Source organism: Solanum lycopersicum, chromosome 3 (genome assembly GCF_036512215.1).
Source record: "Solanum lycopersicum chromosome 3, SLM_r2.1".
Lineage (NCBI taxonomy): Eukaryota > Viridiplantae > Streptophyta > Magnoliopsida > Solanales > Solanaceae > Solanum > Solanum lycopersicum.
Window position 1 is genome coordinate 36,443,373 of NC_090802.1, and position 25,493 is coordinate 36,468,865.

At 29.0% G+C, this 25,493-nt stretch overlaps 1 protein-coding gene across 3 annotated transcripts; it reads right to left on the reverse strand.

Moving 5' to 3' along the window:
- Positions 1 to 1,290: 1,290 nt before the first annotated feature.
- Positions 1,291 to 5,834, reverse strand: LOC101246321 (guanylate kinase). 3 transcript variants are annotated; one of them, XR_011219872.1, is made up of 11 exons: positions 5,347 to 5,834; positions 4,890 to 4,929; positions 4,702 to 4,809; positions 4,508 to 4,584; positions 4,288 to 4,417; positions 3,609 to 3,971; positions 2,368 to 2,489; positions 2,152 to 2,287; positions 1,967 to 2,046; positions 1,761 to 1,866; positions 1,291 to 1,688 (listed from the first exon to the last, which is right to left on the reverse strand). XR_011219872.1 is itself a non-coding variant. In NM_001346455.1 (11 exons), the coding sequence occupies exons 2-11, from the start codon at positions 4,890 to 4,892 to the stop codon at positions 1,571 to 1,573; spliced, it is 1,209 nt and encodes a 402-aa protein (NP_001333384.1). In that variant the 5' UTR covers positions 4,893 to 4,929; positions 5,347 to 5,642; the 3' UTR covers positions 1,291 to 1,570. The 3 variants fall into 3 exon arrangements, 1 of the variants encoding a protein (NP_001333384.1); NM_001346455.1 differs by having other exon boundaries at positions 1,967 to 2,012; positions 5,347 to 5,642; XR_740450.4 differs by lacking the exon at positions 1,967 to 2,046.
- Between the last annotated feature and the right edge of the window lie 19,659 nt (positions 5,835 to 25,493).

Here is a 25,493-nt window from a genome sequence, read left to right on the forward strand (position 1 = left end):
GTTTCTTCTTTCTTCCGCTTGTGGGCTCAATACATTTGAAAAATTGCAGCACGGCTTTTAATAAGTTCAGAATAAGTTTGTTAGGAAATAATTATTTCAGAATAAGTTATTCTAAAATAGTTATTTTTATTATTATTATTATTATTTTTTATATATATATAAAACTTATCTCATTATTAAGTTATAGATGGTGGGATAAATAATTTCACGATTGTCTAATACTTTCAATTAAATGTGAGATAAATAATTTGGCATTCTATCCTAATATTATTATAGCTTATACGTCACACCAAACAACTCGTGAAGTAATAACTTAGATAGAAATATAAAAAAAAAATTTACCTTAGCTAATGTGGAAATTGTTGTAATAATTGAAAAATGAAATAGTTCTTAGGTGATTGTAATATATCTTGTATAATTATCTACTTTGTTGTCTCATTTATATCTTAACGATTAGCATAAATAGATATTATTATTTCTTTATTTACGTTTTTAAATTCCTTTTTCACTATTCTTGTTTTCTTATTATTGAATATTCTTGATTCTCTCAACAGATCAAGCTCTCGATTATGGAAAATATATTGTTGTCTTATTCCAAGAAGACCAAATTTACTTTTTGGTGTTCTCTACAAATTTCAAGCACCGCAACAAGGCAATATATACTATTTGCAATATCATTATATCCAACTTATCAAATTCAGTGTAACATAATTTTAATATCATTAGATCAACTTCTCAAACCTTGGCCAAGATTTTATTATTTTTAGAGCCAAATTTTTTTGTACAGTCTATTCTATCTAGACTAGACTAGGATAACATTATTAAATGTGTTTATAGAAATTTAGAGATCTTATTGAAAGGCTGTGTTTGTTGTCCTTTATATTGTGGCGTGACACTCTGGTTTATTTATTTAGGGATGGCGAAAGAGGAAGCAACATAGGCAAACTTTTAACGCGGCCTCCGTGACCCACTTGCATTGTATTTTTGACTTGACCTAATCACAAACCTTTTGGCTCTACTTCAAGTGGACCATTACCATGTGCCCAATCATATAACTTGTCAAATGGGTACAAGGGTATGGTCAAACAACTTCTACTTGTCAATTCTTCCTTTACTCACTTTTTTCCCGCCATACCCGACGTTCATGAATCATGACCATGTGAGCCATACCACCAATAATAATATTCCTTACTTCATTCATTTTTACATGTCACGTTTTAAATGTTTCACTTAGAGCAAGCAAAAATACCTCCCCACGGGAAACAATGAAATAAACAGAAGCAACCAGTGTAAGAAAAAAAAGAGATATGAATAAGCAAGCTATAGAAAAAGCTGAAAGAATTACATCCAACATGCTCAATCCTCGAGTAGAAGAGTTACATATCTTAGGCTTTCAATAGTTCAGGCTGCTAACCTACAATTTTTTAATAATTAGAAATCATTTCTCATTTAATAGCTGCATCAGGGACTAAACTATCCATGTAAGATATGACGTAGTCAAATTGTGGTTCTCTACCCGTATAGAGATGTAAGAAGTGAAAAACAATTATTGAAACCAGAAGGTGGTAGGTTAGCTCAGCTGATTTTCGTCATTTACTCTATCAGTCGAAGGATTGGTCACAAATAGATTTAGTCCTCGTGTCCGTCCTGGGGCCCCTCCTTTAACCAAAGACAAGTCCAGAACATACCTGCATCAAAGGTTGATATCAGCTGCCAGAATTCTAATACATAAAAAGAAATGGATTAGGCAAATCACATACATGCTATCGGATGCCTTTTCATATTCTCCAGCACCACAGTTAATTAAAATCTTCTGATCAATCTTCGAGACTAAATGTTCAACAGGCAAGTCGACTAATTCTGAATCTGCATTAAGGACAAGTTCATCAAATCATTCTAGCATACATTTGTCTGATAGAAGAATCAAGGTAAGAACTGTGGGACAAGCTACGCCGTCATAGCTTACATGTTTTATGAGCAGTCTTCACACCTTCAGTGAGACCCAAGATGTTCTACATAAATAGGAAGTTACAAGAAGTAGCATAACTAAATGCATTACTTGATCATTGGACATTTAGATAAACAAGAAATATGTTAACTAGAACCTTACAACTGTAAAAAATATTACACAATGAGAGGAGCAAACCTCACCTTAAGATTCTCATAACAACTTTCTAGGTCATCGTTCACCAAAATATGATCAAAGAGACCGGATGAGTTTCCTTGTTCGAGTTCCGCCCTAGCATTTCGGAGACGCTTTTGGATTTGCTCTTCAGTCTCAGTTGCTCTGTTCAACAGATTGACAACAATTTAATAACCGATTGAACTGAGCAATATGAAAATACTTAACATTCTCAACTAGCCTACCTTGCACGAAGGCGCTTCTCAAGTTCTTCAAATGATGGTGGAGATATAAAAATGAAAATAGCTTCAAGAGAGCTAGCTCTCACAGACCTTGCACCTTGAACATCAATATCAAGGATGCATCGCTGCACAATCACACAAAAATAGAAGGCTTGACAAATTTGTAATAGAAGGATCTATCAATATGCTAATGCACAACTTGGCCCATGAGTGATGCCATTAACAAGTCAATGTAAGACCCACTAGTCAGTTCACACTTATTACTACTACATCCAGATCTTCATTTTTTGCAAGTTATACTTATTTTATCTTTTGATTGGGGTGAGAAGCGGGGAATTTAGAAGGCCGGCTGGGGGTAGAAGACACAAAAAGAAACTTCGGGTTCTACCAAACCAGCAACAAATTTCTTTATCGAGTTGAGCGAAGCTAGATTTTAGAGAGTAATAAAACTCACTAGTGTTTCAAACCTTGGACAAGAAAGATAGACTTACCTCTATGCAAGGTTGAGGAACTTAACTTGTCCTGAACATGTAATGGGGAATCTGTAGTGAAGGTTCTAGAATCATAGTGCAGAGGACAGACTGTTGTGGTCTAACTAAAAAGTATCTCTTCAGGTTCTCCACATAATATCTCATAATTTAGGTTTTATAACTCTATTTTTAGATATTTTAAGGTGAATCCCCGAGCACGTATACATACATGGAGCCATATCCCTGAATCTTAAAAATTAGATCACGAAGGATTCGACCTCTAGACCTACACAGGTATCAGACACCCGCACCTAAGTCCAAGCAACTTAGGTAGTCTCTTTATATGGTCTTTCAGTTTTCACTTAATGAGCTAGTTTTGGGACGACTTAGGTGCAAAGTTCATTTTTTTACAATGTGACAGAAACTATTTTTCATCAGAACATAACAAAGAGATGGCGAGCCATTCTCCCAAAGAATGTAACGAAATTGAAACTTGCATATATTCTCATTGCATCCACCAAAGAGAAAAACAATTTCTTTTTCCTCTTTTATGATAAAAAAATGTTTTCAAATGCCTTTCCCACCGAGTCTAAAGGATTGAGTTCAGAGTACAACAGTCTACGCTTCTACTTTTGTGGTGAATTTCTGATATATGATGAAACTACATCAAGAGAAGTTTAATCTCATTTTTGTATACTTCCAAATAATATTTTGAAATATTGGAATCAAAGAAAATGTTTTGAATTAAGAATTGAAAGCATGAAGCGACCATACCTTGCCAGCATCAGCAACCACCTCAACTGCTTCGACACTGGTTCCATAAAGATTACCATGAACAGAAGCAAACTCCAGGAATTTCCCATCCTTTATCTCTCTCTCCATTACACTGCGGTCACTGAAATGGTAATGAAATCCATTCTGCTCTTTTTCTCTTGGGGCCCGGGTCGTGTGGCTCACAGAAAATCCAAACATAGATGGGAACTCTTTCATTAGTTCAGATATCAAGGTACCCTTCCCCACTCCAGAAGGGCCACTAATGACAATAGGCTTCTCCACATTACCTAAAACTCCCTTACTCCAGGCAACCACCTCAGTTCCATATGTCTTTTCCTGTTCTCTTATAAATGAGGTGCCCACCTACAAAATGTATGTAACAATTTTTAGCATAACTTGGAAAAAGTGAGTGCCAGCAAATTAAACTCATTCAAGGGTACCGAATGATATTCAAACTGTTAATTGTCTCTCGATAATCACATTTTTTACTTTTTTCCTAATTAGGATGGATAAGTACAAACAGGGAACTCCAGTGATCCACCCACCGGCATCTCCAATTAAACATTAGGAGGAATGCTGATCTGAGCAATCAACACAGATTCAGCATGAGATCCTGACGTCCAAGTTTAACAGACATAATAAGAACGTTTAATTATCTAAAGGCCATAAATTAACAGACCTCAAGAAACCAAAAGCATTCATCAGACTTGGAATTGCCCTTAATAACCAATATACGATCACCATTTAAAAGCACAGCTGAGTGGCCATTTGAGACCTTGGGTTTAGTACCCAGCACAGTGGGGTTTATCCTGCAATTTAATTCAGTTTTTGTTCATCTTGTCTAAAAGCTACATAATAACCACAATGAATCCAAAAGTTTTAGATATACATAAACTCACCATTCCCCACTAGATTTCTCAAATATTTGAACTCCAATTACCGCTGTCGACTCATGATCAGCCCCGCCAATCACATACTGGTGAAAATAGGGACGCAGAACATTCATTCATTGAATACAGTCATTTGGGTATATAAAATTGGAAAGAATACACATCACAGTAGAATATCAAATCAGTATGTTGAATCATCATACAATTTTAGAGCCGATAGAAATAGCTGTTTTGTGGCCTTTAGATTTCAAATCGATCCCATTTGGAAAATCTCCCAAGAGACTATCAGCAAAGAAAGCTGGTGCTTCTCCCTGAACACAGGAAAGATCATCACAATATAAACTATATTTATACTTTAAACTGAAGTGTAGATCAAGACTAATGGACTCACCATAGATGTAAGTAAGTATTCCTTGTATAAAAGATTCAACCTGACCAACAAAAAATCACAAATCAGACTAAAAATCCACATGAAAAAATTAAGCATTCCCTGAAACACCGTGATTAAAAAAAAAGACAGATCAAATGATTTCACCTAATTACTAACAGAAGTAGATCATGGAGTAACCAAATAAGGGATGAAACAGAAATGCATATAATTCTTAGATCCCAATGGATAACTAAGAAACCAAAATAAAACTAGAGAAAAACAGAGATCATGCTGCCTTGAGCAAAAAAAATACAATAAATACATCAAAAATATGCCCACGTAAAGAGTGATACACACGTAAAGCTACAAATGTCTCCCTCTAAATAAGCTAACGAGCTGTAAAGATTCCAAAAAAAAAAAAGGAAGGAAAATAAAAAGAAAAAATCAATTATAACTGGAAACCCCATAAAAAAGTTACCTGATAAACAAAGATTTAAGGTTAGGCAGAAAGAATATTATTAATCTTGTATTTGGTATTGTATTGTGTATGTATTGAATGAAGAAGATAGAGATCTGTATTATAAATGTCAAAGAATAAAGTTAGAAAAGTCAGCAAGTTTGAAGGTGGAAGAGGAAGAGGAAGAGGAAGAGGATGATGAGAGGAAGAAGAAGGTGGAAGAAATCTTAGGAGGGTTTGCCATATTTGTAGGCGCAACTCTTCACAAGGAATGTGGAAGAGAAGAGAAGGAGAGGGGACCAAAGAGCTGCTTTTTTGGTCGCATTCACTTCATCAAATCAGCCCCAGGTCGGCTTTCCCTTTTTTTTCTTTCTTATAATTAAATTTTTTGTATTATATTGAAGGTTTATTCTGAGGACTAACTTATTTGTATTATATTGAAGGTTTATTATGAGGACTAACTTGCATTTTTCATTCTTCTCACGTTGTAAATCAGATTTTTGAATCTTAAAATAATAATAAGTCTTCTCTCTTTTATCTATTTTATTTTTATGTTTATTTTATTTAATTTCATAATATATTATTTAGACGAGCCTTTAATTTTATAATTAAGTTTTGATTTTTAGTACAGTATTCTATTTGTGGTCAGATTGACAGTATTGAAGGTATGTATTGTTTTGGTAATTAAGATGGTTGTAGTGGAAACAAATTAATGATTCTTGCTTGCACGTAATGTAATTCAGTTACGTGTATGTTTATATTTTATATCTATGTTTAAAATTCTTTATGAGGTTTGTAGAAATAGAAGTAACGAATTTTTTGCTAGTATTCTTGAGGGAGTATAATATTTGTATCTTAACTTAAATTCTCGTAGTCTGAAACAAACTTACAGATCCATTTTCTAAAGTAAATGTTGTAGCAATTCATAATATGTCTAAAAGAATACAAGTGATTAAATAATGCACATAAACATGAAATGAGGTACTAAAACTATTATAAGTTGACATGCTTAGGTGATATGTTCCATTCATAAAGAATGAGAACTTTCAATGCATGATACAGATACACATCCATTCCTTCAAGTGAATGTGGTGGCATTGCATAATATGTCTAAAAGAAGAAAAGTGATTGAATGATGCACATAGATATGCAATAGGGTACTAATTAAACCTGTCATAAGATGATATATTCCGATGATTGTGTTTCATTCATAAAGAAAGAGAACTTTTGATGAATGTTAAAAATACGTAGAAATTCATTCTCTCTAAGTTAAAAAAGGTATATGCTCACTATGCAAGGCGTGGAAAAAGTCCCGACACTTGGTAGTGGACGTGGTATAAACAAAAATGTCTCTAGGGAGACATGTTTCATCGAATAATGCTCGTACTTTATCTTTTGACTTGTATTGAGCAAGAATTAGTGCACTTGAGGCACATTTTATGGTAAATAAGAAGTGTACTAATTTCAATATTTTCATACTTTTGCATTAAGTTTGGGACATCATGCATGAGTTTATAATAATAAGACGAATTATAGAAAATTCAAATAGACATTCATTAAAGACCCTAAAGAATCTTTTAAATGGTGAAGGGTTGCAGTAATCAACTCAAGTTAATTGTGAGACCACCATCAACGAAAGTTAAGATTGAGTTCCCAATATCCTTGCAATATATGTGTGGGGATATTTGTGGACATATTCACTCACCTAGTGGGTTGTTTAAATACTTCATTGTCCTATTCTAGATAGTCACATGTATATCTATTGTTATCTCGCAGCTTGGCGTTTACAAAATTGATGGCACATATAATACGATTACATGCACAATTTCCTGATAAATAATATTAAGTCCATTTCACCTAGTCAACGTTATAAAATTTTCATCCAAAACATTTAATGATTAATGTCTATTGATTGAGATTGAATAAACTCAATACAAAAATGAATGAGACAGTGCAAAGTAAAGCTTACTCATATGGTTTTGCACTTTATCATGTTAGGATCACGACTCACCTTTCGAAGAGATAGAATATTAACAAGAAATAAATTTAAAATTTACTCCTGTGGTACTAAATTTGAAATTTGCTTATATAATACTAAAAACACATATTATAGTTAACTTGGAGTTTATTAGCACTAATAATTTTATTAGTTGACATGAATGATTCGTCTACTTCGAAAATGTGCATAGAGAGTAATATACATATATTAAAAAACTAGAAGATTCTTTAAAAGAATTCTTTAGGTTGCTAGTTTCATGATGAGTTGATTGGATCAACTAATTTTGAAACTAAATTTCTAAATTTTGAAAAATATAAAAGGTGAATATGAGTCCATTTACTTGTCACGTGAATTGTTGTATTGGATGCATCAGCAAGATAATCACATGTACATTTATTGTCAACTTTCAATTTGACATTCACGAAATTGTTTGTGCGAAATAATTGAATTAAGAGCACAACTTTCAACATATGTAATCAAGACAATCTATCTTGATAATATTGATAACTATTCAAGCTAATGTGACATTAAATGTCTCAGATAAATAACCAATCATTGCTTATGAAAATAAATGTTTGTGGTATGAAATTAATATATTACATACTAAAGTAATTTATGTACTAGACCAATAAATTAATATTTAATTTTTCTTTCATTTGATTTGATCAGGGACCAAATATTTTTCCTTCTAATAATTTTGATATGCGGTATATGTGGTCAACGACAATGAATATATCATAATACACAAATATGAATTCTCCAATGTAGATTGAAATGTAGGTTAGTTTGTCTAACATAAGGAGGAGATGTGAAGCAATCCAGGGTTGCAAATGCTCCAATTGAATGTCTCTCAAGGATAGAGTCTACGACATAGTTTTAAAAGGCGTGGCGTGAGGCAAAGCATTATACAGCATAGGGCGAGGTGTAAGCCCTGAAACATGGGGCATAATCTATATTTCATTTTATAATTTTATTACTAATAAAATAAGTAAAAGTAAACCTTTCAATGATTTCTTATTTTTATTTGAGATAAGTATTAATATTCAATATTGAAGAAAAAAAAGTATTATAATTACTATTTGAGAAAACAAAGAAAGTTAACAAAAATGAATTAAAAACTCTTGGGCGTACATTTTTATGCCTAGGACTTACATTTTTATGATTGGGGTTTACACCTCAAATTTTAGGACTTACGTCTTATGGATTTACATCTTTAGTTTACGCCACGGAGCGTTTTTGTATTACCCACTCCGAGACTCTCCCTGGGACTCGCTCCAAAAATCTTATAAAAATTCTAGTCTACGACATGCATGAAGCATGATAGATCAATTAATTCTAAACAAAATTATTCTTAAAACATGAGAGGATCAAAGTTTCATCATAATCATAATAAAGAGGTAATATGCTCTTTAAGAGCCTACGACATACCTCTTCATGAAACTTCATGAGAGGGATGACTACACGAATATAATGAAGTCATGAGATCTCAATAAGTTATGTCATATTGTGAATCGATGTAATATGTTATATCGTTGACGATTGCTTTAATATAATAATGTGTATTATTGTAAAAGAATATGAGGATACAAATTCTACATCTATTAAAGAATACTGGTAAGGGTAAAACTTATTTAACTTGTAATCTAGACACTAAAAGATGTCATACATTTAATATTGAATGTTGTAATTTGACACAATTGATATGAAAATATTCGATGGATTCAAAATCTAAAGCATATACAAGTTTTGGAAGAACATTTTTATAATCCTCATACATAGATTAAAGCAATCAAGAATCTTTTGTATTGTTATGCAAGTTGATGACTTAAATTAAAACTCTTGAAGAGTTTTCAAAAAGCAATAAATTATTTGCTTAAAGAAGTTGAAGTAGGAACTTACAGAATTCTTTGATCCTTAAGGTATGATTCATAAAAGGAGATAGAAGGAAACATGTTTTGTCAAAGCTTTTCTGTACACATGAGCTCCAAAGAATGGTGATATCAACATGCAACATGTTTGTTCAAATAATACTATAATTGATTTATTAACCAAGTCTTTACCAACTACAACTTACAAGAAGATGAAACACAAGCTTGGAAAACAAATATTCTAGTCTCTGGATTGATGTTGTCATTAAGGGGGAGTTAATACGTGATGTATTCTTTTTCCCTCGCAAGGTTTTATCACATTGAATTTTTCTTGTAAGTTTTTTAATAAGGTATATCCATAATGCATATTATTAGATATGCATATTCTTTTTTCTTCACTATAATTTTTTCCCATAGAATTTTATCTAGTAAGATTATGACAAGCCACATAATCTATCGACATTCAAGGGGAGTGATATAAACTTATTTGTATTATAATGAATGTATATTTTGTGGAGTCCTTTTAGGAATGGTTATGTAACGACCTGTTTAGTCGTTTTGAGCAGCAGATTTTATTTCTGGAAAAACAGGCTGAGGCGACGAACCCAACGACGGACCGTCATGGGCAAGACGGACCGTCGCAGGGTCTCGTTTCCAAACACTTAGAAAATCTGAAATTGGGTACTGAAAATCGACTCTCTGAACTTCGTAACGGAGTGGCAAGACGGACCGTCACAGGCCATTCACCCAAAAATCAAGTTTCTGAACTATGCGACGGACAGCAGGACGAACCGTCGCAGGCGCGACGGCCCGTCACAGCTTGCGTAATCCCAGTTGGAGTCGGATTTCTGGTTAAGTTTTAAAGGGGCGTTTTGGACTATTCCTGCTATAATTATATATTTCGTGGGTTTATATTAATAACTCAAATTCTTGGGGGTTAAAAGAGGTAACCTTAAGTTAATTAGTGGGGTATTATTGCCATCTTTTATTCTTAATTATATACTAATTAGGGTAAAAGAAAGAGGGTTTGAATAAGAAAAATAGAAAGAACAAAGAGAGACAGAAAAAGAAAGAGAACGAGTAGAGAGAGAGAGAAACGAAGAGGATAGCAAGGATTTTGAGAAGATAGCTTGTTGATCGCAATTCTTCGGTGGAGGTAGGTTATGGTTTTCATGCTATTCGTAGTAAACTCTTAATAGTGAATGATATGTGTTAGTAGTATTGTAAACCCTTCTATATGCTTAATTGTATGCTTGCATGAATGATGTGATTATGTAATTATGAATAAATAAGCATGATGAAGCTATTGAATCCCAAATCTTGAAAAGAAACCCTAATCTACTTTGTTAATGATGATGCCTTGGTATAAAAGAAGGCTTGATGAACGAAAGTAGTGAGATTAGGGGATCGGGTGCCACGTTCCGGTACCAGGATAGAATATGACGATCGGAGTGTCACGTTCCGACACCAGGATAGAATATGGATCGGGTGCCACGTTCCGGTACCAGGATAGTATATGAGGATCGGGTGTCACGTTCCGACACCAGGATAGAATATGGATCGGGTGCCACGTTTCGGTACCAGGATAGTATATGAGGATCGGGTGTCACGTTCCGACACCAGGATAGAATATGGATCGGGTGCCACGTTCCGGTACCAGGATAGAATGAGGATCGGAGTGTCACGTTCCGACACCAGGATAGTATATTGAGGAGCGGAGTGTCACGTACCGACATGAGGGGAATAAAGATAATGAATCTTGAAATATGTTAATATATTCAATCTAATGAACTGAATTCCCAAATGAGTATGATGAGGAGGTGTGAGTCCTCATTGATGTGCTTGGTGTTGTAACCAAGGGTCATGGTAACTGTAAATGCTGCATGCTAAGGATATTAGTTGATTTTAGGATATTGCTTAATACATACTGTTTTCTATTTTGAGTTGGCCGATGATATCTACTCAGTACCCGTGTTTTGTACTGACCCCTACTTTTATTGTTTTCTTCTTGTTTATTTGTGGAGTGCAGCAAACGTGCCGTCATCTTCGACTCAACAGTAATTCAAGCCAGTCTTACTACATCGGAAATTCAGGGTGAGCTAATGCTTCTAGCTTGGACTGGATCTTCTTCTTCAAGTCTTGATGCCTTGAACTTCCAGCATGGACTAGCTTCTTATGTATTTTTAGCTTCTTAGAATACTCTTAGTTTAGTAATTTGATTATAGATGTTCTTGTGATGATGACTTCCAGATTTTGGGAAATAATAGTATTGAATTGGTTTATTAATGAGTTTAAGTCTTCCGCATTACTTTATGTTGATATTACATTGAAATATTAAGGTTTAGATTGGTTGGTTCGCTCACATAGGAGGGTAAGTGTGGGTGCCAGTCGCGGCCCGGATTTGGGTCGTGACAGGTTAGGAATCCTATAAGAGGATCAAGTTATATTTTTCTTATAAATAAATAAATTTTCCTTCACTGTAAATCATATTTATGAATCTCTAAATATCTCTCGAAATCAGAAGTCCATTATTTGTTCACTTTTTTTCTTTTTTTATGCTCTCTACCTCTATGTTCACATTTCTCTATAAAGTTTTTAAAAAAAATATTTATAATTTTTAAACACTAGGTAGAACTAACTCATCTTAAATATTAATCAAAATAAAAAATTAACTAAAATAAAATAGAAGTATCCATCTCAAAAGACTAATTAGATTTATTTTTTAAATAAACATTGAGTTTAAATTTATAAAATAACTTTTTTTAAAAATAGATCTATAAAGCATCAAACTTATAGCAAATGAAGAAAGATGAAGTGTTTTTTAAGCATACAAATTGATCATTTTCTTCCTTTACCCATTAAAAGGCAAAGAGAAAAACAATTTAAATCGTCTGACAATAAAAAGTGTTATTAAAATTTAAGCTTTTTTAAAATCTATTAAATTCTTTTTAAATACTTGTTTATTTATTTAAATCTAAATCAGGAGAAATTTTATAAGTTTATGCCCAAAAAACAATTTCATTCAATACCTAAGCATACGTCTTGGTTAATAGAATTTATGCCACATAATATTATCGTCTCCGCATTTTACTTAATACATAATGTAATAAAAAAGGTTATTTTTTTTAAAAAAAAGATCTTTAATGTTACTTTTCAAATGTATTTGTTAAAATATATTATTATATTTTTATTTTTTTTACTTTTTTTTACGTTTACTTCATGTGCTTCTGTATAATTGTTCATAATGTTAGTTTTTTTAAAAGCAATTCTTCATTTTTAAAGTATAATATTATCCTAATATTTTAAAACTACACCTTTTAAACATAAAAAAGATTGAGTCATCCATAAATTTATCTATGATAAGTGATGTTATTAATTTTGAATTTCTTGATTGAATGATTCTATAGATAAATTTAACTTAAATTGAATGTTGTAGAGTTGAAGATTACTTTTTATTAAGTATAGATAAATTTAACTTAGATTGAATGTTGTAGAGTTTGAAGATTACTTTTTATTAAATATTTAAATAATGTTATTAAATCATAAATATTTAATATTATTATTTTCTCAATACGCCGTCTATGATATTCTTGCAGAATATGTGCTTATTAGAATTTTATTAATTTATTAACTAAGATGTTAGTATTTATTTTTAAATTCTTTGTCAATTACAGTTTACAATATCAATTACAAATATATAATTAGTTAATACTATATTTTCAAATAATAATATGTGTCTTGAAAACTTAATAAAATATAAGATTTAATAGTAATTCTTATATAGATATATTTATCAAACATTAACATTTAATTGATGATAATTAATTTTAATTTGTAAATCTAATTAAAACCTAAGAAGAAATGTACTTACTCCGCGAGAAATTTTTTATGAATAATATTTGAACTCCATATCTCTAATTATGAGTAGATCATATACAATTTCTTCATATTACATTCGTTAGTAACTTTTATAAATCAATCATGGTGTTGGAATTCACTCCAGTGATGCTTCCTTTCGTATTCATTAATGAAATTTTAAGATTGTGCCAACTCAGTTGATAAGAGTTAAAGGTTGTAATTGATACATACATATATATATATATATATATATATATATAGGGATATTTCGATAAATGTGACTTTTTCAATAAATTTGTTAAACTTTTAATCTCGTATATAGGGATGTTTTGATAAAAGTGGTTTTTTCAATAAATTCGTTAAACTTTTAATCTTGTACAATCCTACTCAGTACTCCTTCACTCTCTTGTTCTATTATGTAATTATCATATTAGTTTCTAGTTTTAACTTTTTTTTTATGGACTCTGTCCATTCATGAATCTATTATTACTGTTCATCTCTTTCTCTTAACCTTTGTTCTTAAAATTAATCTTCTTTAACCACACCCCGGATTTGGTTATTCATAGTTCTTTTCTCAGAACATTTAACCTAAAAATTTCCTACGAATTTACAGGTTAATCCATCGATACGTTTTAAGAAGCTAAGAGACTAACCATATACTAGGTAATATAGATTCATGAAAATTTTAATAAATTTACATAATTTTTAAATAATTAACCTATTACAAGTAACACACATAATTTACATATATGGGAAGTTTACTAGAAACATAAATATGAAAACTTACATTATTTAGAACAGAGTGAAGTTTCCCTTTCGAGAAACCCGAAAAGCTTCCAAAATAACTTTACACAAACTTTGAAATAAAGAAATGAAAACTTTTTTATATTCAAACTTTATAATTTTAAAGTGGAAAAAGGTTTGACTTTTTTGGAGATTTTAGAATATTGATGGTTGTGGATTTCTTCGCCTTTTTTCGCTTTCTACTTTTCCTCTTCTGATAATGTCTTCTTATATACACACTTCTGGACTTCAAACTCCGGACTTCAAAATGAAAAAGAATCTTATCTTCTCCGTCGGGTACGCATTGGGCCTCATCGCACGTGAAATGATTCCTTCTTTCTGCATTATTATCAGTCCTTTGTCTGAAGTATTGTCTGTCAATACTTATCTCTTACCTATATTTTTTTTTAAAGTAAAGACGTGTCCCAACAGTTTTTCCACATGTGCGGTAGTGAGTAAAGTGGGACTCACATTTTTTGACAAAAGAGCCATTCCTCTTTAAAACTATAATAATAATATTTTTTTAAGTGTCTAAATTATGTAATGCAATTGAATCAAAACTCATACCAGAGTCATCATCGTTTGGGTCTTGAGCAAATTGCATTGAGTCTGAAATATTATCCGAATTATTTGGGCTTGAAATAGAATCTTGTCTTGGGCTTTATATTGAGCTTGGGTTTATATGTTTATCTTTTTCTTGTTGTTGTTTAAGTAATTTTTCTACAGTTTGGGTTATAAGAGATTCTAGATCTATATTTTTTGGGGATTTTTTGATTTTTTGTCTAAGAGTCTGGTTAAATGAAAGAGGTAACCTTCTGCTGGAAGATGAACCTTCATCCTTTTCACTTTTTGGCAAAGTGACAGCCATCAACGGGTTTGAGAAGTCTTTACCGGCTACCGTTTGAACCGAACTAGCTGTATCTTCATCCGATACAGTGGATTTCTTAACATTCAGTGGGGAATGCACACCCATCTCATCCATTTTTATTTGGGATGGAAAACCCTGTATATCTGTCTGAGTTTGTACATCTTGTTTAGTCTTACCTTTGCTTTCCATTCTTTGGAGTCTTTCCCTGAGCTTGACATTTTCTTGTGTTAGAGCTTCATTTCATAGATTTAGCCTTCTGAATTCTTCGATCATGGATGAGCAATGATCACAGAATATTATTTTGTCTGTATCTTTTTGGATGTTGTATTGTGAAGTTTTATCTGGGTTTTGTCTAAAGGCTAGAGAAATATAGTAGTTTGGCCCTAATATCCCTCTAGCATAGTTTAAAGCTTCTGTAAAATCATTAAAACCTTTAAAAAGGGGTTTTTGAAGACCTTTAATAGAGTCTAAAACTTCTATCCATGTCTGAAAAACACCATTTGTTTTACCATGAATTACTACATAATATTTAAATCTATTTTCTTTATTTTTGCTGGTAAAATAATATCCTAAAGCATTTAAAACATCAATTACATATTTAGTTTCTTTTTTATTATGTGCTATCCATATATTATCTATGAGACATGTTTGCTGTTTGTCTAGTTGACAGTTAGATAAGTGTCTGAATGTCCAATTAGACGGCTCGTATGCTATTAAGTTTTGTTGTCCAAACTGCAGTCTTTCTATTCTAACTTCATCAATTTTATCTAGAGGTTTAAAATGCAAATTTGATAACATTGACTGTTTGTAAGAGTCTGCAAAATCTGAGGTTGAAGGTTGAACCCTTTTACCTTTGTCTGGTAGTAGAGGTCTCATTCTGTAAAATTTAAACTTTGATCAGTAATCTACTCAGTTGATCTGCAATACTATTATCATTTCGCTTGATATGCTCAAAAATTATAGAATGATAAATTGATATAGTATCTAAAAAATTTAGCCATCGTCTTCTACTGCTAGTTTTATCATTAATTTTTTGATGGAATTTTGCTATAGCTTCACAATCTGTTCTTATTAATTTTTCTGGTTTATTTAGAATATAAATTCTTAAACTATTTAAACGATATATTACAGCTAAAATTTCAACATCTATACTTGCTTTATTACCCTTTTCTTTGAATTTTCCACTTTGATAAGCACATATTTCTTCTTCTTGTTTAGAACTGTATTTATGTGGTCTTGATTTTAATACTGCACCCCATCCCTCAAAACTTTCATCTGTCTCTATTATTAAATAGTCTGATTCTAATGGCATATTAAGATCTGGAATATTTTTTATTTTTTCTTTTATATTTTGTACTAATTTTATGTCTTCAATATTAAAATTTTTTTGTTCCTTAGTTCCTGTCTTAGAGTATAATAGTTCTGCCATTTTTCCTAAATATTTAATAAAAGGTCTTGTATAATTAATTATACCTAGAAATTTTTGTAAATCTTTTAAATAATTTAATTTATCTGGCATGTCTAGAGCTTTTTTAGCTATATGAGGTTGTAGTTTAACCTTTCCTTCTCCTAAAGTAATTCCTAAAAAGTTTATATAGTTTTTACATAATTCTATTTTCTTTTTGCTAATTATTATTCCATTACTAACAAATAGCCTAAAAATTGTTTGTAAATGTCCTAAGTGTTCTTTTATATCTTTACGAAATACTAAAATATCATCTACATATACTAAAACAAATTTTTTATATTCTCCAAATATTTTATCCATTTTTCTTTGGAAGATTGGAGGTACGGGTTTTAACCCAAATGACATAACCAACCATTCAAAATGTCCTTCGGGACAGGTAAAAGTTGTCCATTCTATACTATCTTGATGCATTTTTATCTGCCGATATCCTGACTTACAATCAAATTTGTTAAAAATTATTTTTCCTTGGATTCTATTTATTAATTCTGTTTTGTTTGATAATTTATAACCGTCTGTTCTAGTATTATCATTAGTCTTTTGTAATTTATAACCATTCTAGCTTTTTCTCTAACTATTTAACTATGATTTCTTACCATAAATGCTGGAGATCTATGTTTTGAAGTAGATCTTCTTATTACTCCTAATTCTAATAGATCTTTAATTTGTATTTTAAAATCTTCTTGATCTTGATTTGTAGCTTCTATTGAGGCTGTTTTTATTACATATTCTGGGTTTATTATATCTAACTTGCATACTATGTGATTATTCTCCCAATGTTTTAAGGGTTTTTCTCCTATTATTTCTATTTGATCTAAAAATTTTACTATATTATCAAGATCTCGTTGGTTCTTTATTTGTCCTATTTGATTAATTCCTGTCTTAAAATTATATAATTTTGTTTCCATTTCTATTAGAACATAATTTTTATTAACTATTTCATCTTCTTTATCTATCTCTAGTATATTCTCATATAATGTATTGCATTCTGTTTTAGTACATTGTGTGTTATTTTCATAATTCTCACAACATTTTTCTTTATGTTTTATTTTAGTATTAATTTTATCAGTTAAGACAAAAGTATAAGTAATGTTTTTCATAAAAAGTATCTCATCTTTTGTTATTAAAGTTCATCCTTTATTGTATAGTATGAAATCTAATCCTAACACAAAATCTACTTTTATATCTAAATCTCTTACCCATATCTTATCCATCTTATAGGTAGGTTTATAGAATTTTGAACAAGTATTTAAAAAACTTATTTGTGCTCTATCTATGTAGTATCTATATATATTATGTGTTCCATCCATTTGCATAGCTGCTAATGGTTTTTCCAAAGTTTTTATTAATTCTGGAGGTACAATTTTTTTATTTAAAATACTTTTGGTGACATCCTGAATCTATTAATGCTAAAGTCTCTATTTCATATTTTTCAATTTGAAGTTTTGCTAATATTTTAACAGTATTTATATTTTTATCTAAATTACATATTAAAGTATTAGATTCTTCATTCATTAATTCTTGATTATCTAGTGGTAGTTCTTGTTCAACATTTTTCCTTTTTCTAATCTTACTATTCTTTCTTCTAACTCTTTAACTTTTGCTTCTAATACTAATACTTTTAAATTTATTACAGGTTCATTTGTATGTACCTCTTTTCTTTTCTGAGTTATTATTCCTAATTGTGTTTCTATACAACTTATACATCCTTCTATAAAGCATTTATTACATTTATCTCTTTTATATTTACTTGGATACCATTTACACCAATTTTATGGATTGCTGTCTAATCCTGTATCTTTTTCAAAATTATGTTCACATTCTATTATATTCATAAAATTAAATTTTAAGTCATCTATATTTAAATTTTCTATTCCTATTTCATTAATTAATTCTTCTCCTTCGGAACTAGAAGAATCTTCTTCTTTGTTATTCTCATCTATATCAATACTTACTATAGAGTAGATGCTTTCATTATCTGACATATATTCATCTACATTTAATAATGTTTCGTTAAATTCTTCTACTAATTGAGCATTTCTAGTCTTAGCATTATATCTTTTAGGACAAGTATTTGCTAAATGTTCTATACTTCCACATGTAAAACATTCTAACTTATTTTTATAATTTCTATCTGTTCTATATTTTCTAACATGTCTATCCCTATTCAAATATAGTTTCCTTGCTGAAGATTTTCTAAGAAAATATCCTTTTTATTATATCTCTTATTGTTTTGTGGGTTATATTTCTTATACTTTTTTTTATATTGATTTTTATCATAATTTTGGGTTGTATAAATTATATCTTTAAAGAAATTCATTTCATTTTGCTTTAATTGTTTTTGTATTTGTAAATTAGTACATTTTTCTTTTAATATTTCCGTTATATGTTGTATTCTATGTCCTATTGACCACTTTGCTTGAGGGTTTTGTGCTACTCCTTCTCTTTTAATCCATCTTTCTTCTATTTCTCTTCCTAAAGCTCCTGGTAGTTTGTTAAATAATTTTTTACCTAAATCTTGGTCAAAGGCATTTCCACTAATTGTACAATAATAGAAATAATCATTTAAAAATTTCTTTATATAATACCAATTACTTATACTTAACTGTTCTAGTTTTATTACTGCATTTCGTTGTAAAGCTACTAATCCACTATTTGAGTCTTCTCCTGTTATTAATGTATGTATTTTATTTGTAAAATTATATGGGTTTGGTCCTAATGATACTAAATACTGAAATTCTGATGGGAATTCTACTTTATAAGCTTCCCATAGAGCTTTGGTTGATTCTCCTAGGAATGTTTCTAAGTATTTATACATTGTTTCAGAATCAGTTTCTGTATAATTTTTTATAAATTCTGCTACTACTATTCCTTTCCATAAGTCTATTACTGAATTCCGTCTTTGTGGATCATGTGCCGCTATATTTAAAATTTTTCCTTTACTTCCTCCTTCTTGGAGTATTATTGGTTCTTCTATAGGCATTCTTTTTCCCATAGGTTTAACTTCTGTTATTGGAGTATCTCCTTGTATATATACTCTTCTACGTGGTATATTTCCTGTGCTATTATCTGCACTATATCCTTGTTTATTTGTTCTTTGGAATGGACTACTAGAACTTGCTGTTTCCATTAATTCTTTTTGACTTAGTATGGATTCTAACTCAGATATTTCACTATCATTATCTTGTATTTCTGTCATTATATTATTGACTTTTTCTAATTTATCTTGTAGACTCTTTTCTAATCTATATCCTTTATTATCGATTCTTTGTTCACATATTTTAAAATGAGATATTGTTTGTTCTAAATTTAAGTGTTTTAATTTACATCCTTTACATGTAAATAATCTATTCTTATTGTTTTTACTTATTTCTTTAGTTTTTTCTATAGTTAAATCTATTGCAAAATCTTCTTCTAATATTATTTCTATATTCTTCCTTCTAAAGGCATTTCTTCTACAACACTTTCTTCTTCAAAGTCTTTTTGAGCTTCGTAATTGTAATATGTAAATCTAATTGAAGGTTCTCCTTTAGAATTTGTATATATTAAATGAGCATCTGGTATTAATGCTTCTTTTTCTTTGAAATCTCCTAATTTCCATTATAATCCTGCATATTCTTCAGGATTTATTTTTATAGGTTTTATTAATTTTATCCCTTTATTTTCCATTACTTCTACTACATCTTTTATTTGTAATTTAAATCTAGTGTTACTATTATCTGTCATTTTTCCTAAAAATCCGACACACATTAATAAATTCTTTCCACTATGCATTTCGTCATATCCTTTAGTTTGTATTCCTATTCTTATTTGGGTTCCAAATTCATTTAAATTCATCATAAAATCTGGACTTATGTAGAAAATTCCTCGATTATTAGTCATATCTACTTCTCTTAATCCTATAATTGCCTTTTTATGTCTGACCATCTATCATCATATATTGTCATTAATGTCTTTGTTCCTAAGTTTTTTCTAGTTAATCCTTTAATTCCTATAACTATTAATCCTATATGCATTAAGTCTTTTTTAACATGCTTTATTTCTTTTACAAATTTAGAGTTTATGAGTGGTAGAGATACATAATTCTTTCCTAATACTGATAATTGTTCTTCTCTAGAATGTCTATATAGTGGAGATTTTGAATTTGTATTATATAAAACTTGTGGATTCAATAAATTTAATTGATTTTGTTGGAAGCTTTGTATATCTTTATCTGTATCTATTATTTCTTCTAATTGTTGATTATTTTCTTCCTTTGTCTTTCTATTTAATATTCTTGAAAAAAAATTATTACTTATCATATTCTAGGAGTAACTTGGTCTTGATCTGTCTTGTCTTCTATCTCTTGGTCTAGTTGGAAAAATATCCATTTTTCTGTTTTTTTAATTATTTTTTCTTTTTGAGGAGTAATTTCTATTTTATTTAACTTTTCTATTAATTCTTCTATTCCAGCTGTGTTTATATTTTTACCTTCTACTTTTTCTTTAAAGTTTTTATCTATCTTATTATGTAGTTGTAATAAAAGTGATATTATTATATTGTTCTGTTTTATAATAATTTGATCTGATTTTGAAGATGGACTAAAATCTTTATAATCTGATGGAAGGGCTATTCTTTTTTCTATTAATTTTATCGCTTCTCTTTATGTCTCTGACCCTACTAAATCTATCATGAAAGAACTATTTCTTTTATTTATGCTAATTCTGTCTTTATTTCTTCTATTTTTATTATCAATGTATTACTAACTTTTTCTTTAGATTTATTTTTTGACTCGTTTAATTTTTTACTTAAATCTACTCCTTGTTCCTTGAGATAATCTAAATTATTTTCTATCTTACTAAAAAGTTATTTTTGTTTATTTTGCGTTTCTTTTTGTTCACTTAATATTTTTAGAATTTTGTTATTTGATTCTTTTATTTTTTCACTGAGATTTATTATTAAATCTATTAAAGTATTATATTGAGGGTCTTTTGTATGTAAGCAATGATTTTCATTGTCAAAATTACACTTAATTATATTGTCTACTTTTACCCTTTGGAATCTTTTTTCTATATTAATTTGTAAGTCTAGGTATTCTATGTTTTTTAATGAAGCTATTTTTACTATTGTTATTTTATCCTAAAGTAGTTGGGTAATAATATTCATAAAAAAAATTTATTCTTTCATTGTAATTATTTATAACATTACTAATTCCTTGTAATTTCCATTTTTAAAGCATTTATATATTCGTCATTATTTATGATTTTTTCAAAATAAAAGGCTTGTGGTATGAAAAATTCATTTTCGTATATATATATATATATATATACACACTCTCTCTCTCTCTCTCTCTCTCTCTCTCTCACACACACACACACACACATATATATAAGCTTTGATTGCTTTTTCTGCTCTTTGTAATCTTTTCTTTTCTTCTATATCTATATATATTATCCAATATTCAAATCTTATACTTCTAGCAAATGGAAGATTTCTCATAAGATGTTTTTGATTTTAAAATTTATAGATATAAGATGTCTTATTAATTTTTGTTCTTATATTTTAGCTAAGAAAAATATATAATCTAATTTATTAGTTATTTCTTTTTTAAATCTTGTAGTTTTTAGGTCTTTTAATAATATATCTGCTTTTACATATAAATCTTGTAATTCTCTTTTAACTTTTTTATATTCTCTTGTATTTTTATATGGTCTTCTCATATATTAGCCTACAGAATTATAGTAACAAGAATTATTTTTAATTATTTTAATTCTTTCTCTTACTTCTTTTATTTCAAACTCTACTTGATTTAATTCTTCACTAATTTGTCTTTGAGATTGTCTAATAGTTTCTCTAAGTGTTTTTAAAGAATATTTATATGGAAAAATTAGTAAACTAGTCAAAATAAATAACATATTTAGTAAAAATATCCATACTTTATAAATATTAGCAATAATGTCAAAAATGTCATTATTTTTAAAAATTTATGTGTCCCAATTTCCTTCCTATTTTATCTCTCTTTTTCAATTAATTCTATATATCCTTTTTTTTAAAAAAAAATTATTCTCTCTCATATTTATCTTTTCAAATTGTTAATTCTCTCTCCCATTTAATTTTTTTTCTCTCTTATGGTTATCTTTTATGATTTTCCTCCAATATTCAAGTTGCAAATATTTTTTTGCCATATATTTTGGTTGTTTTTTTAATCCAAAATTGAATCAACAAGAATCCCTTTGATTAAGGTATCTCTAATCTTTATCCTATTTTCAAATTTCTTTTCTAATTTTATTTTTGTTTAAATCTTAAAAAAATGTTGTTTGTATTTTTCAATTTCCGTTATGATTTACTCTCCAATGGCTGAATCCAAGAGGCTTACTAGAGGTATTCGTCTTAATCAATCAATTTCTGGTGATTTTTCATCATTTAATTTATTTATTACTTAACAAATAGTGTATAATGTATGATCCGCTGCTAAAATGAGGGAAGAAAGAGGGTAAGAACATTTACAAGACTCATTGGTGTGCAAAACCTTCCTCAAATTCAGAACGCAAATGTAAAATCTTTGTCTACTCGTGAGGATCTTGAAAAAGACGACGAAGATCGCGAACAATTTTCTATTAGTTTGTTTTGTATTTATAGTTCTTTTTTAGAATTTGGTATGCTTTCTTAATTTGTATTCAAATCACTATGTATACTATCAATATTTGTATTTATTAAAAATTTCATGTTGTATGGTTTATGAATCTTGTATTTGTCCCTAATTTGTATTCATCCAAATGTATGTCAACTAGTTATGTATTTTATTTATAAGAAGAACAACTTTCTATTAGTTTATTTGTATTTGAATACAAATACAAATAATAGACATATTAGAATGAATACGACTTAGAAAAGGAAACAAGATTTTGAAAAGAAAAATAAATACACAGTGAAAAATATATACGAATACAAATGTATTTCTTAAATAGCTACATTTTATTTGACATACATATTGGAATGAATACAAACTAATAAAGGTATGTCAACTGAATTTGATATTTTTTTCTAATTTGTATTTATTCTAAATGTATTTCAACTAGTTATGTATTTTATTTAAGAATGAATACACCAAATATTCAATTATTTCTTTTCAATTTTATATTTCATTCACTTTTTCATCATACTAATTTTTTGTATTTTATATATTATTATACAAAATTCTAAATAAAAACTAGAATAAATAGAAATACAAATAAAATACATATTGAAATGAATACATATAGGATTTTTGAAGAAAAAAATAACTATATAGGGAAAAAATATAAAAAAATACAAATATATTTCTTAAATGACTATATAGATAAATTCGGCATACCTATTGGAATGAATACAAACTAATAAAAAACTATAATAAATATAAGAATATATTGTGGAATGAATATAATTTTAAAAAGGTAAAAATTCTGGAGAAAAAAAAACAAAATTTAAATTTTATTTGAAAATATAACTGATGAGAAAATTAAGGATGCTTGCCTTTTTTTGAAATATTCCCCCCTTAATTTTCTCCTTTTTGTTATTAAATAATTATATTCTTTAAATAAAAATAAATAATAAAAACATACATAACAAACTAAAATGACATTTTTACTAAATATTGAAGTTGTTGCTAATGAGTCCTCTTAAATGCTAAAATATTGACATTTTGAAAAATTTCCCTATTTATATTTATATGTTAAAGATAATCTTAGTTTTAAAGTAAATAGATGGCTTTCTAAAGATTTTTTTTATATATATTTTAACTATTTTTAAATGTTGTCTATTTTAAAATAAAGTTCTATGGTAAGCAAATGTTTTTTTAAAATAATAATCTTTTTTCATATAAGGTCTTTTAGATTTAAGGCTCTGATACCAATATAGGGATGTTTCGATAAAAGTGGCTTTTTCAATAAATTCGTTAAACTTTTAATCTTGTATATAGGGATGTTTCGATAAAAGTGATTTTTTCAATAAATTCGTTAAACTTTTAATCTTGTACAATCCTACTCAGTACTCCTTCACTCTCTTGTTCTATTATGTAATTATCATATTAGTTTCTAGTTTTAACTTCCTTTTTTTATGGACTCTGTCCATTTATGAATCTATTATTACTGTTCATCTCTTTCTCTTAGCCTTTGTTCTTAAAAGTAATCTTCTTTAATCACACCCCGGATTTGGTTATTCATAGTTCTTTTCTCAGAACATTTAACCTAAAAATTTCCTAGAAATTTACAGGTTAATCCATCGATACTTTTTAAGAAGCTAAGAGACTAAACATATACTAGGTAATATAGATTCATGAAAATTTTAATAAATTTACATAAATTTAAGTAATTAACCTATTACAAGTAATTTACCAAACACACATACTTTACATATATGGGAAGTTTACTAGAAACATAAATATGAAAAACTTACATTATTTAGAACAGAGTGAAGTTTCCCTTTATACACACACACACACACACACACATATATATATATATATATATATATATATATATATATATATATATATATATATATATGTATGTATGTATGTATATATATATAATTATATAATTTGTGCTATTTTGGTCAAATTAAATATTCATTAAGATCTAAAATTTCTTCAAAGACTATGTTTTTTTTTCAAATTGCTCAAATTTCTTTGAAAAATTATTAGACCAATTTAATTCTTCAGATTCTCATTTATATTTGATTGTAATAATTTTCGGTCTCACACAAAGTAGTGATGTAAATTATTTGGTGAGTTCGCAAAATATTTAAAAAAGTTACAATTTCCCATGAATGATTTTGATTCAACATTCAATTCATTAATGAACTAAAACCGTTCAAATTTGATGCAATTTTTTTAAATCACTTGACTATGAAATTCACCGTTAAGAGAAAATATATCAAATCCCTTCTGAACTTGGCACAGAAACTCGCTTTATTACTTAAACTACACGGGTGTTTATATAGCCCCCTTAACATGTTTAATGTGAATTATTTTCAACCTTCCGACCTACAGTCTCCTGTGTGTGTTGATACAAATTTGAAGGGCACGTAATTCATATTTTAGCATTTTTTAAAAATAAAATTTGGCCCTCCAACGGTAATATCCGACCCATTACATATTTGAATGTAAATCTTCTCTTTTATAGAACCCTAATTTTCCCTTCTCCTCACCAACCCAATCATCCATCCATGGTGACCTAATTCATGCTTTTTTTCTTTATTTTTCTCAAATCTTAGCTCTTCAAACCTAAAAGTTGAATCTTTGAAGGAATAATTGTTCATCAAAATGTAAGCTTCAAACCTATTCTTCTTTTTATATTATTTTGATTTTTA